Raw genomic sequence first — 14,578 nt, 5'->3', positions numbered from 1 at the left:
TGTCAACTCTTGCCCAACACTTGGTCATGTGTCCCTGACCGTGCGGTTGGTGCCAAGGCACTCAGCGTTTCAACTCAGCAGATGCTAGACGTTATAAACAGTGCACCTTTGCATGAAAAGAAAGACAACATGTGCTGGTGCCAAAATTATTTTTAGCTGCACACCCGCGATACGCACTTTAGAGAGATGTGGAATGACACTGCTAGGGACAAGTGGAACAAATAGCACTGCCACATTAGTCGCAGCAGATGACCAGTAAGATTGGGAAGCTGAAGAGCTGTCGTGTGTGAAGATGTCATAAATAAAGTCACAATATTTTGAACTCTCCTTGGCACACTCGTGGACAGGTTTGAAAAATCACACACAACTACACAGGTATAAAATGAAGCGTTCATAGACTATACCTTGTTGATTCGACTCTGGCTAATCTAACCAAAGGTGCTGACCGGCACCCATACCTATATACAGGCCAATACTTTTGATATTTTGATCAAGAAATTGGAAGCAGCGTCTGTCTTAATCAGACTTGTACATATTACAGAAAAAAGTAACCAATTACAATTACTTCATCCCAAAATGTAATTGATTACACTTAGTAATTATGGCCTGCAAAAGTAACTGAGGAATTACTCAAAAGTAATTGATTATTTCTATGTTACTTTCCTCCCACTTTGATTAACGTTGCACAGATACAGTGGAAAGGACGAGCTGGCCTGACACCTTCAGTGTGTCCTCTGCAGTCCATCACACATTGCTTACCTACTCTGACAATTGATTTGCAAAACTCTTGTCGGTCATTTAGGCTCATTTTTGTAGCGAAGACTTCAGCGGCGACACTGAAAGCTCATTTGATTTGCGCGCTCAGGGGTAGGGTGTTGTTGTAACACACTATTTATACACGGCAGAGCAAAAAGCACACGGATGGCGAAAGAAACAGACGAGACGCAGCACTGTGTCCCGTCTGCTTCTTTCACCGTCTGTGTACTCTTTGCGCTACTGCATAAATAATGCCATACTAACTAGCCCGCAAGTCTGTCATTTTGTAACATACGAACACCTTGTGCACATGATTGTTGTTACTCAGCACCTTCGTCTTCTATGAGGCGTAGCGTTTAACTGTTGGTGGGACTTGGAGAAGACACTCCTGGATGGCACGGACATGTTCCAAATTATCAACGGTTTTGAAGTTACGCTGACTTGTTAAGTTTATCGTTACACATACCTTTTTACATATTTCTAGGCATTGGGTTTGAATACTGGAATGTTTCCCACACAATCAGATCAGCACCTAACCAACTATGTACATGTCCTACCCATACAAACAGACTATTAATTTATATTTCAGGCTACTTAACTGTGGAACTCCCTTCCTCAAAACGTCAAGAACATATCTACTCACACTCATTTCACATCTGCACTGTATCAGCATATGCTGCAGCCACAATAGCCCCTTGTATGCCTGTATAGATATTTAAGATTGTTTTTCACTGTTGTACCTTCACATTTATTTGTACATTGATTATTTGCAAAACACTTTTATGCTGTATATACATTTTCACCTAATGTATCCGCTAATATGCTACAACGTTTCTGTGTGCTTTTTTAAAAATTATTTTAGTTATTACTTTTAGTTATTACTTTGAATTAACTCATTCCATATTTTTTCCTGATGTTTACAACACAATCCCCTGCCACAACTCCTATATGAGTAAGGGGGTTTTTCTGTATAAACCCACCTGACTACATGTATTACAAATGAAATGGAAAGAGGTATCGTGACAGATACTGAACAAATCAACCATAGTTGTGACTAGCATGTTGATTTCAGCAAGTATAGTCAAGATGACTGATTATAGAGCCCTACTGGACCTCCTGCACCATGCAAGGTTACATTCATAAGTTGTTTATTTTGTACTATGCCATAAGCCAGCAATCATCAAGATAATAATTTTATCAGATCAACCAAAAGTTTATACAGATGAAAGTGGCTTATTTGTATAGTTTAAAAAAATTAAATTTTGGGGTTTTATGTGCCAAAACAAAGATATGATTATGAGGCACTCGGTGGTGGGGAACTCAGGATTAATTTTGGCCACCTGGGGTCCTGCACCGTGCACCCGATGCATGGTGCACAGGCGTTTTTACGTTTGACCCCACCTAAACATTTATATGGTGAAGAAGTAGCAGAAAGGAAGATAGCTCACAGGGCTGGCAGTTTGGGCATGGTCCTTTGGCTCAATAAAGTTGTGCGACAACAACAGTTCTGGCATGGTGGTACTCCGCAAAGACCAAGTGTATGAGTGTGCCTTCTATCGCACTGAACTTGCTTTCCTTGGGGTTCCGCCAGAATGTGTGATGTTGATGACAATTTGTAGCATCTAATGTCTTCTAGTTCTGCGCAATGATATACTCCGATTACCCTGATGTCTGTGGGGCATAAAGTAGATGACGTCAGTATTTGAGCTTGTTGATCCTCTTCAATTCACAACAGTGCAACGTCAGGCAGGGACGGAAGGGGATGCACACAGCGCTGTTGTGTTGTGGTCAGTAGTGTTGTGAACACTTACACTACTGGTTTCTTGCCGTTTTGAATGCAATGAAAACACACACACACATATCATATATATATATATATATATATATACCTTGCTGTCACCGATATTTGAGAAAATCGATACTCTGTGTGCAACCTCACAGATGGCAAAAAATTAATGTGTAGTACGTTTCAAGTGCCAACAGATGATGCAGAAACCCAGGAAGAAAAGCGAAGGCAACAAACCACCATATGATGTTAAGCCTCTGCCTATGTGTTTATGCAAAGAAAGACAATTTTATCTGAACAAATGGGACACATAGTCTCTTGGTCCACGTACACAGAACTGCTGCTCTGAATACATAACCTGTACCACCTAATCAAGAAAGCAGTTCTTCCAGGTTTGTAGAAGACTGGCTATCAATATGAACTGACTTTAAAAGAAAGGTATTGTTCTACTACAGTTTTGGCGTGTCTGAGGAGGTTAAAGTAGTCAAAGGGTCACATGAATAAACATTTGGAAGTAGCATACTTAGTGTGTATATGTGCCTGTTTCCATATGCCAATGTTCAGTTCGTGTTTCTTTATTCTTGCTTATGGTAGCTCAGGAAGTCGGCAACAGCCTACTACTTCCACCACCCTTTATTCTCTTCTTTGGCTTTGCCACACAGTGTACCAATATACTGGGTGTTTATTTTCTTACTATACAGAATTTAAAAAAGAATTGCCTGTGGCAGATAGCATAATTCTAGTCCTTGAGCTGGATTATGTGAAGAGGTGGACATTACTTTTGCAAGAAATCTATATGTATAATCAACCAATTAACAAAAGCTAATTCAGTTTTTAATTTGTTTACTTAATGGTACAAATTGCAATTCGAAATTGTAGCCAGTGAGAGAGAAACAAGCTTTAATGATGCGCTGAAGATGTTAGCCTGGCTGTTCGCGTGACATGCTACTCCAGGTTGGTAGCCAGTGAGTTTACAAGTGTGTCGACTAGGTATGATTTTTCAGATGCCAGCAGTTCTGAGATATTCATTCCCAAAGTCCTCTGCAATATGCATGGACATCCAATTTGCTTTTGTGCCTCAATGCATTGTTATCAGCCACAGGCAATTTTTAGAAAAATTCTGCATAGTCTTTAAAACTGCACCTCGCGGAAGTGCACTGCATCAAGGCACGAGGAGACTGAATTTCACAGGTATGCTAATGGCACTCAGCTTGGCTTGCTTTATTTAAGCTGGTAAACTTGTTCTTTGGCATCAATTACGGTGGCAGCACTGTGTGTGAAACAAAACTGCTCTAAGCTGATCTCTGTTAGTATTGTAAAAATATCAGAAAACTCTGTAACACTAACAGTACACAAACAAGTTTCTTAAAACATGATTGCCATTATCAATTTGTGTCTTATGTCTTACTGCCTGACTCTAACTGCTAATGAGTGAAGAAAGATACTGAAAATATTTCATCACACTACATTATCTAATCTAAAGGGTTTGCTGTCATTACATAAAATAGGCTAACTTTTTGTGCTTCTTGATAACCGACCGATGTCAGCGCCCTATTTTTTGTTATGCAAACAGGAGTTTTACTGCTGTTGCGTATTTAACACCTGAGAAATGAATACTTTAAGATATGTTATTAAGGGGCCACGAGTTAGCTTAAGTTTTCCACGAAAGCAGAGCACTGATACCAATGAAATAATAACAACAATAATTAAAATTTCTGAACCTCACAAAGTGAACTGCGAGCAATAAGCACCATTCAAATTGTAGCATATGAAACCAACTGTCATGTGGTGAGTATGCCATGTCACAAAAAGATATCTTCAAGGGATATAATACGCAAATCTTTTTGAATGAATTACACTCTAGAGATTTTACAGCATATGGCTATCTCAGCCACTTTCTTGAATTAGCCAATTTCTTGGAACATGGGAATGTGTACGATACCCAAGAAGAGTGATAGGAGGACAGACAGTCATCCCCGTAGTTGGCTCAAATGGTACAGCATCACAGGCAATGCTCCCACTGGAGGCAAGGTTTTTTTTTCCCACTTCTACTCTCCTTTTCCTTACTATTTCTACACTTAAATTAAAGGTACAGCTAATTTCATCCCACATTTCCCTTGTTTTCATTGTCTACTGGCTTCATATGGTTAGTATTGAAAAAAAAAAAAAACAGAGCCCTCCTGTTTTCCGCATTCTTCTCAATCATAGAAATCTTATGCTTCAATGTAAGCAGTTCTGGCTCGAGCCAAGTTGAGAAAACTATCAACAGGATGTCGATGGGATGGAAGCAAGAGATGCTCAAGAGAAAATGGTCATCGGTCTTGTAAATAACACTACTTATTTACTACAGCAAGCTATAAAGGCACGTTAACTATACCACATATATGCAGGAACTGAAACAAATTGAAAAATATATATACAGGGTCCATTATGAAAGTAAAGTAATGTGCATTTTCTGGGAGAAATAGATTTATTGACCGCACCTGTACAAATGGTTAAAATTCTTCAAAATACTCTCCCCCTGCATCAATACACTTGCGGAGAAGTGTCCGCCACACCTGGAAGGCACCCTGAAATTCCTCGACGGGAATGTCTCTGAGGAACGCTGTAAAACGCTTTTGGAAGTTTTCCACGGTCTCCGAATGCTTTCCTCTCAGCGCTGTCTTCAGCTGGGGAAACAAAAAAAGTCGCACGGAGCCAATTCAGGAGTGTAAGGTGTATGGGGGACTACCGGGGTGTTGCTAACGGTGGTAACAATGAAGGACGTGTGGCTGGGGGCATTGTCATGATAGAGCTTGGCCGTGTCTTTGATGTCAGCCCTCATGCGCACGACCTGGCATTTCAATCTCTTGAGCACCTCCAGGTAAAAGGCCGAGCTGACAATTTCTATCTGCGGCATAAACTCAAAATGGACGATTCCTTGGGCGTCAAAGAAGACAATGAGCATCGTTTTTATGCTAGACTTGCTTATTCGCGCTTTCTTGGGGTGGGGGGATGATTTTGTGTGCCACTCGCTGCCTCTGCCTTTTCGATTCTGGGATGTACTCGAACATCCAGGATTCGTCTCCGGCTACGACAGAATCAAGAAGGTCCGGCTCATATTGAATCAAATCGAACAATTCTTGACAGTGAAAAACTCGTTCTTTCTGATCTTCCGTCAACACTTTTGACACAAGCTTTGTGTGGAACTTGCGCTCACACTGCCGACCGGCTGCGTTGGCAGGGCAGAGCCCTCGCCACATTTCCCGACCGGTTTTACCACGCTACCATGGATGGTCGTGTCATAATAAAATCATGTGCATTACTTTCATAATGGACCCTGTATATATAACCAGATACTGTAACAGAACCCTAGTGCTGCTGTTATGAGGGGACATGGTGCAAAAAAAAAAGAAAGAAAGATATTGAAGCGCCAGATTTTAATGAAATTTAAAAGGCAAATTTACAGTCATAATATAAGCCCATGGGCCTTATTTCATTACCTTTGGTCAAAATTTAAAGAAGTTATGACAAGGCCAATACAAGTGTGCAATATAGTGCCATGTTTGCTCGGGAAAACTATCATTTAAAAATTATAGGATGCTTTACATTGTCTCAGCAGGGCGTATTGTCCCTTCGCAGCAGCATTGTCCCTTCGAATATGAGAGGAGGTGGGTTCAATCACCTTGCGGTGTATATTGTGAACCCACTACCGGTTAAACCGTGATTACATGCAGCTGTACTTGGCGTCTCTCCGTGGGGCGCCTATTCAACCGCACGGTGAACTAGCCCTGGAGGTAGTTGATAAAGAAAACAATCCTTCAAATGACACTACCTTTATTTTTTCAGTCTTAAAGTGTGCCTAAAACTTTCGCTTTATATTAAACAAACTATAAAGGCACATTAACTATACCACATATATGCAATGATTGAAGCGAATTGAAAAAAATATATATATAACCAGATACTGTAACATAACCCCAGTGTTGCTGTTATGAGAGGAAATGGCGCCAAAAAAAAATTGATGTTGAAGTGCTGGCCACATTTTAATGAAAATTAAAAGGCAAATTTACAGTGTTAATGTAAGCCCATACCTTTGGTGAAAATTTAGAGAAGTTATGGCCAAGCCAGTACAAATGTTAAATCACCATGCTTGCTTGAGAAAATTATCATTTATATATTATAGGATGCTTTACATTGTCTCAGCAGGGCCTACAGTGCAAAGTTACTTCTCGGTATTTTATTGTCTCAAAGAAAACAATCCTTCAAATGACACTACCTTTTTTTTCTGTCTTAAAGTGTGCCTATACCTTCCGCTTTATAATGATTTTTATGAAACAAGCTAAAATAGAAGACTGAAGCCCACAGCAGCATCCCTGCCAGAACTCTGGCCTAAAATCAGCCTAAATTTAACTGAATTTTGTGAAAATTACAGTTTTTCTGAATGCAGATTACCTCAGAAAACTGTCAAATGAGAAGAATGAATTCATAGTTCCAGAAGTGTGCTTGATTTCTACATATCATTGAAACATACCATTAGGTGCCATGGTGCCATACCATACATACCAAACATACCCTTAGGTGCCATACCATGCTTAGGTGCCGTACGCTTGCCTGGCTGTCAATGCATCCCCTGACTGTCAATGCATCCCCTGACCATGACCTAATTATTTTGTGAACGGTGTGGGGATTTGGGGGATTCGACGCGCCATTGCGCTGGCGAATTTCACCCATGTCTGTAATCCTAAGCCATGCCGTTCTTGCTCCGAACCAGTTTTAGCGGTGGCGCTCCACTCGCCATGGATCGTGGGTGAGGGCGGAGCTGGTGACGTCACGGGAGTGGCCCCTGGTGGCTACTGCCGTGACGGTAGCAGCTCTCTTCTCCTTTGGGACAGCACCCGGTACGTACGATGCTCTCTCTCGTCCGCCGACACCTTTGTGACTAGGATTGAGCTCACGCACGGCGCCTTTGCCCGTGCGGGGAGCGCGTACCTCGTGTTGTTTCCTATCCCGACGCTAAGCCGAAGAACGGGTGCCTAGTGCTCGCGCGAGGTCGTACCACGCCGAGCCGCACTTATCGGAGGCCCAAGCCGAAGGAGATTGCCCGAGCTCTCGCGAGTTGGCCCATTGGTTATCGCCAGAGCTAGTAGCATAGCCGCCGGGACTTTTCCTAGCGGCGCGTCCCAGCTTGAGCCTGTGCTCTCGCAGCGACGTGCTACAGGCACCCCTAGCTGTATTTTTCGCCCTTGGTGCGGGACCCCTTTGGTTCCCCGCCGTCCCGGGACCGGGCGTTTGTGCAGTGTTGGGTGCCGTTGGAAACAATAAACGGTTTCCTTCATTTTAGGGCAATACTGTGTTTTTGCGTGCGTCGCTCGGTAGCCCCTTGTGGCCTGAGCTCGCGCGCAGCGGCGCTAGAGGCTGACGGCTGACGCGGCCCTGTGGCTCGCTAAGCTCGAACCCGCGGTGGTCGGTACTCCTGTGAGACCCGAAGACCCCACACTGGCGCCCAACGTGGGGCCCGAACCCACGACCCTGAGATTAAGAGTCTCATGCTCTACCGACTGAGCTAGTAGCATAGCCGCCGGGACTTTTCCTAGCGGCGCGTCCCAGCTTGAGCCTGTGCTCTCGCAGCGACGTGCTACAGGCGCCCCTAGCTGTATTTTTCGCCCTTGGTGCGGGACCCCTTTGGTTCCCCGCCGTCCCGGGACCGGGCGTTTGTGCAGTGTTGGGTGCCGTTGGAAACAATAAACGGTTTCCTTCATTTTAGGGCAATACTGTGTTTTTGCGTGCGTCGCTCGGTAGCCCCTTGTGGCCTGAGCTCGCGCGCAGCGGCGCTAGAGGCTGACGGCTGACGCGGCCCTGTGGCTCGCTAAGCTCGAACCCGCGGTGGTCGGTACTCCTGTGAGACCCGAAGACCCCACAACGGGCAAATCTGTAGACTGGTTGTGCCATCCATTCAGAATAAGATTTAACTAAAGTTTTATAGTAGGTTCAGTTTTTATATGACAGATGGAACGACTACAGTAAAAAAAACAACAAAAAAACCTTTAACTGTTACATAGAGTCAAATAGAAAGTTCTTAGGCAGGCATTAAATCTGCCACATGTGGCCATGACTAGTGGAAGGAAACAAGTAACTTCACAATAATTCTGTACTGTGTACGGCCAATTTGTACTAAATAGTAACAAAAGCACAGGTATTTTTCATGATTTCCTCACATAAGAAATGGAGCATTGATTCTGTGCCAAACCTACACTGCTTTACATGTCGCAACACTTTAGAATAGCAAAACCGGTAGCATATGTTTCCTCCTCTCTCTCTTGTTTTCTCAGCAAATTTATCCAGTGAAGTTGAATCTTTTCAGTTCAGTTTATGTGAACGGATCTGCCAGATTTGTAAACATACGTGATGTAATCTTTTTGGTGGCTATGGTTTGAACTGAAACCGTTGACCCCTTGGCAAAAAGTGATTTTCAAAAATCCACAGACAGGGAGCTCGGAGCAAAGCTCAGTGGTGCATATGGTCAGCATGAAGCACCGCTCTCTGAAATCACTGCAACGCTGGCTGGAAGATAAATAGCAGGACCCCAAATTATGCATTGACCCACTATCATCTTGAACTGCCTAACAACTGCAAAGGCCACACTACCCAAGAACATGCTGCACTTCAACATACTGTTTGACTAAGTCCTTTAACAAGGTGTGGTGATTTTCAAAATTCCGAGGTGCGGGAAAAGTGTAACAATGTGTAATTAAGAATTGTCGTACAACAGTAGTCACATGCTCTGATATTAGTTGTCAACCATTGACTGCTTTTTCATCAGAAGAGATTGAAGCTTAAATTTTGTAGGTAAGCCATATTTTGATCACATTCAGTGCATAAACATCATATTTCAGTCGCAGGAGAAATGTTACAGTCAAACAACACTATAATGAAGTTTAATCCGACGCAAAAATACCATTGCTCCTTTTATCCTATATTTGTTAAAAGCATACACATATTCATTACACACTAATATTGGCGAGACAAATACTTAAGTTACTTCATTTTATAATAAATAACTTGTTATGACCATGTTCACCATATCGACGTTCAACTGTGCTGGTAATGCTTTGCCCAAGTAAGCCGACAGTTTGAGTAAACCAAAAGTTCAGATATACATGCATTAAAAATATATTGAAAACCTTGTAGCCCAGCAATTGTTTGGTTATTCACTTGAACTTACTCAGATAATTAATTATTTGAATTTTAATCATGGTAGGTTGAAAATGCAGTGTCTCATCGAGGCATGACGTTGCAAATACAGATGCTTGAACGAAAAAACCAGTCAAAAACACAAAGGACAAGAGGGGAAGTTCACATCACAACGACTGGTCTATCAACTGAGGTTTATCAGAATCGTTATAGTCCCAGCAAGGCCAGCAGAGCATGCGCAACCGCATCATCACTTATCACATAGCATGAAAAGACAAGCACCGTTTCTATCGGGACCGACTTAGAAATTCAAATTCTTTTTTTGTGTGTTTTTGACTGGTTTTTTCGTTCAAGTATGTACCAACTGGCCCAGATTTCAACCCTTCTGCAAATAAAGATGCATTTGTTCGGACACTTACCTCTACTTCTTGACATCGGAGGCGAAGGTGTGACTGCATGTGGGAACTTGGCTGTGTTGAGGTCTTCCAAGAGGTTGTCCAGCTCCGAAAGATTGTTGGAGATGGGTGAGCGCCTTGGAGTCGGCGGACTGGCTGCCCCATCCAACAGGCCCCGGCTGCGCAGCGACGACGGCGGCGACGGCGACGCGGTTCGATTCGTAGTTGTAGTTGTGACTTCGCGCACAATGTACTGGTTCTGGTAGATGGGCTGGAAGTGCAAATGTGACAATGTTTGAGGCACTGTCTATGGTTGCCTGCATGCTCAAAATTAATGGAAACATGACAGATAAATTAAAGAGACACAGAACAGCAATAATAAATTAATTAAGACTGGTGTTCTTTCGAAACTTCACTAACATTCATTTGCTGAAAAAAGCTTGATCCATGGTGCGAAAGAAAATAGAATAAAACATTTTTTTTTTTCATGCGCATCGGTAACCCATGGATATCGAAAATATTTCCTCATATTTGGGTCGTTTTGTGCAGGAAAAGTTGATGCTGCTTGCCAAGTGTAGTGGCTGGCGCCTCTGTGTAGTCCTTTTTTACTGATGAACACTAAACAAAACTGGAGTAAACACTGTAAACATTTATGACATTATAGTGAGCTGGTCAGAGGACTTTAGGGCAGCACCGTCACTATTCTTTAGTTTCTGTATCTTTTCTGGCTAGCCAAACTTCCTCCCATCATAAATGTCACCTGCTTTCAATCACACAAATGTAATTCACAATGCAGTTTAATTTAGCATTTATCTGTAGTGCCCTTTTAACCTCTAAAAACACCGCCTGTGCTGTCTTTACTTAGCGGCATCATAAAAAATTATGGGGTTTAATGTGCCAAAACCACTTTCTGATTACATGCAGTAGTGGGGGACTCCAGAAATTTGGATCACCTAGGGTTCTTTAATGCGCACCTAAACCTAAGTGCACAAGTGTTTTCGCATTTCACCCCCATCGAAATGTGGATGCCGTGGTTGGGATTCGGTCCCGCAACCTTGTTCTGGCATCATAAGTGGGATGAGGGGTAAAATATGAAAGAAAGGATTGCTCCTAACACCAAACTGCCTCATCCAAGTAATTGCAATGTCAATGGTTCCTTTAATTTGCAGTATGAGCCCTTCCGGTATTCACAATTAGTTACCGCACAAAAACACATTGTTTTATTTTAACAGCAAGTGGGGTAACCTAAACTGGAAGTAAATGCTGCAGTCTAGCAAACTAATGGACAACCAAACAATCAACACATCCCGCAGTGTATTACCAAAACATGTCACGAGTAATAGCTAGGCATGTACAATCTTTTCAGGGTATATCCTTCATATGATTGTCAAACAATGTCATTGTCAAACAATGTCAAAATTGTCAAAATGTCATTGTCAAACAATGTCAAAACAAACATCTTATACAAAACCACAGCTGTGTATACTCTCTTGCTCCCTCCTACATCTGTTGCACACACACGTACGAGGTACATCACTGACACAATGAACGACACAGGTGCTCGGAGTATTGAAGGTAGCTCTATTCTGCAAACTAAAGGCACTAAAACTCACCGACGTTTTTTCAGATGAGGGTTTGTAGTCGTAGCGCTCTGTGGTAACGGTGTGGCTCATGTTGTGGTCTTTCCCGAGAACTCCTGGCCTGTTTATGCTCGAATACAGAGGCGACGAGCCGTTACTCAGACTCGCCGTCGTCTGCTGCAGATCGGCAAGCAGGGCGTCTGTATCAGAAAAAAGAAAAAAAAAGAGGAAGATGAAACGAGTTCTTCAGACACATCACTCACTTCACCGCGTAGCACATTTTATAATATGTGCAAAAGACATTTCCTCACAATCGCGCTAGAGACGCTCATGCATGTGTATAACCCGTGTCTGACGCATAAATAAATGCGCTCGCGAACTTGTTCAGTTTGTCAGCGCGTACAACTCTCTTGACACCGCTTCTTAAGTTTTTGTCACATATTTATTCGGGAAAGAGTGAAAAGGAGGAGGAGGGGTGAAGAAAGGAAGCTCTGTGCGGTGACTCACGGACGAAGGAACGCGCCGAACATAAACATGTGCAGAACAGACGGACTCATTCTTTCCACGAGAAGGCGGCGTTCCTTTCCGTTTGAAGACGGCCGTCCACGGAATACGCCTTTTCACAATACAAGGCCAACCCAACCCGACGCGCGAAGCCAATTTCGTAACCGAAACTAAACATTTCACACCAGCCGTGTATACATAAACACACACATAAACAGGGCGTTCAGCACACTATAAACTTTCCCCCTCGAGAAACCGGGCAGACTAAACTTTAAGCCGCCCCCGCACCGTATGTCACCCTGGTGCAAGATATAACTGGATACTACCGAATAAAGGCGTGTCGGCGTGGACCACTCAATCGCGCAACAAACGCATACTGCTGGTTCTGAGCCTGTTTCTTTTTTGTTTGGGGCATTCACATATCCAAAAGACGCTAATGAAGTCACAAAATGTCGCTGCTGCCCCATTAATCAAGAATTAATCCAAGATGCGCGCAGCTGTCATAAGATCGTTCAGCCCGATATGGCCCAATTCCGGCGCCTTCTGCGCGGATACAGCGCATGACGCCGTAAACAAACGGCTTAAAAGTCGGTCCAGCGGAAACGTATCGAGTGTCGGCCTCAGCAAAAATAAGTTTTCTCGCCAAGCAAGAAAAACATAGTACTGGAGGCGCGGGCACCCATAGGGTAGCATCAGTTTTCAGTGTAGCGCCCGCTCTTATTACCAGCGCCGAAAGTGCGCGACTTCGTGAAAGTAGCCAGAAGCGAGCGAAACTTACCCCAAACTCCTGTTCCGCGAGAATACCGGCGCAACCGATCGTTCCCCTGTGCCAAAGTCGAAGTTTCTGCACCCCTTCAAAAGTTATACAACACGCAAAACCAAGAGGGGGAACCACCCAAGCACAGGACCTCTCCAAAAACAGAGAAGCGCTAAATCCAGCCGACGAGACGGCTGGCGCCATCTGTGAGGAGCCGTTGCGATCGGGCACGCATCGCGCCAATTTTAAAGTCATGTCAGAGAGACTGCATTGAGCGGCCGTGCAGGCACATGGATAGATGAAAATAGAAGGTCGTAACGTGGTGAACAACGAATAAAATGCGTCGAATGTGTAGTCTACGAATCTTCTGGGCAGAGTTTGCGCCCGCAGATCGGAAGCCAAATGATGTATGCGTTGCACTCCAAATAATCGCCTCCGTCCGCAATATTAATAATAATAATAATAATAATAATAATAATAATAATAATAATAATAATAATAATAATAATAATAATAATAATAATAATAATAAAGTACACATGCATCACAAAACTTATGTGATGCGTATGTAGCACAAACGTGACGTGCTAAAGCGGTGCTTTGTGCAAGCGTACAAAATTAAGTGATACTATATAACTCAAGCTCGGAAACCGAGACAGAACCCGAAGTACCTACAGCACGAGGCACGGAAAGTAGGTTCGGCTTGCGAACTGTTAGGAAATGAGATCTTTCCCGTAGGTTTATATCGCGACAAACGGTATTCTAAGACTGACTGTGCAGACGCAATACCCAGCCCCAGCTTAGTGTGCTCAGTGGGTTAGGATATCCAAGAAATTAGGTGAACATGTTCATCACAACGAGCAAACCCGATGGACGCGTCCGCCGGTTTTCCCAACGATGACGGCGAACGCGGTTAAAGAGCAGGTTCACGAAGCACCAACCATTTTAAATTTCGGTACATTCCGTGCACTTTAATTGGCGTTTCACCGATGATGAATACACCGAAAACATCGCGTGCATTTGGCACGATTAATCGAAGGCGGTACCGTTCAATGCTGCGGCACTGCAGATACTTGTGCCGCGCTTAACGTCTAATGCTGTACTGGTCGTACTGGGCGTTGGCCTGTTTTTCTCCGTGTAACGCTGAAACTTACAGGGAGAAAAGAAAGCGACCTATCAATAAAGTTTGCGCATTTATTCTGCCCTGTGAAAGCGGATCTACAGCGAAGCTGTTACCGACGTTGGACAAAGATGACGTTACAAAAGCAGCACTCCCACAAGTGACGTAGATCACGCGCGCACGCACGTGAGCGGAAGTGCAACATAATCCTCTTGGAGGCCCTCCGCGTAGCGCAAGTGCGTCAGAAAATTCGTAAGGTAAGACTTAAGACGCAACCTGCAGACATGATAGCATCGGACTGTAATTCAATTATACGAGAAAACATCATTCTGTTACGCGGAAACGTTTAAATAAAAGGAAAAGCCATTTTCCAGCTGCCGTTTGAGGTCTGTTGAGTGGCCGCGGCCGCTAAATGGCGGTACTGTATTTTTTTTTTTTGTGTGTGTGTGTGTGAGAAACCCAAGAAATATCCCGACCAACTAGAGTCTAACAGGTTGGGGGGCACGC

At 43.4% G+C, this 14,578-nt stretch overlaps 1 protein-coding gene and 1 non-coding gene across 5 annotated transcripts in view; both read right to left on the bottom strand.

Annotated features, from left to right (window-relative positions):
- LOC135910752 (leupaxin-like) overlaps nt 1–14,578 on the bottom strand; it is an 83,266-nt gene that overhangs the window by 29,404 nt on the left and 39,284 nt on the right. For 3 of the 4 annotated variants that reach the window (XM_065442832.2, XM_065442831.2, XM_065442834.2), the window contains exons 2-3: nt 11,724–11,890; nt 10,135–10,381 (exon numbers count right to left, since the gene is read on the bottom strand). In XM_065442832.2, coding sequence (XP_065298904.1) covers nt 10,135–10,381; nt 11,724–11,890 — 414 coding nt within the window. Of the gene's footprint in view, nt 1–10,134; nt 10,382–11,723; nt 11,891–12,972; nt 13,121–14,578 lie in introns of those variants that run through there. The other variant, XM_065442833.1, reaches the window with a different exon arrangement.
- Nucleotides 8,025–8,100, bottom strand: TRNAK-CUU (transfer RNA lysine (anticodon CUU)). Its single transcript has one exon. It is a non-coding gene; the product is annotated as a tRNA-Lys (tRNA).

Source organism: Dermacentor albipictus, chromosome 2, assembly GCF_038994185.2.
Source record: "Dermacentor albipictus isolate Rhodes 1998 colony chromosome 2, USDA_Dalb.pri_finalv2, whole genome shotgun sequence".
Taxonomy (NCBI): domain Eukaryota; kingdom Metazoa; phylum Arthropoda; class Arachnida; order Ixodida; family Ixodidae; genus Dermacentor; species Dermacentor albipictus.
Note: the sequence above shows the minus strand (reverse complement) of the source record. Positions and strands in the feature narration are given on the sequence as shown.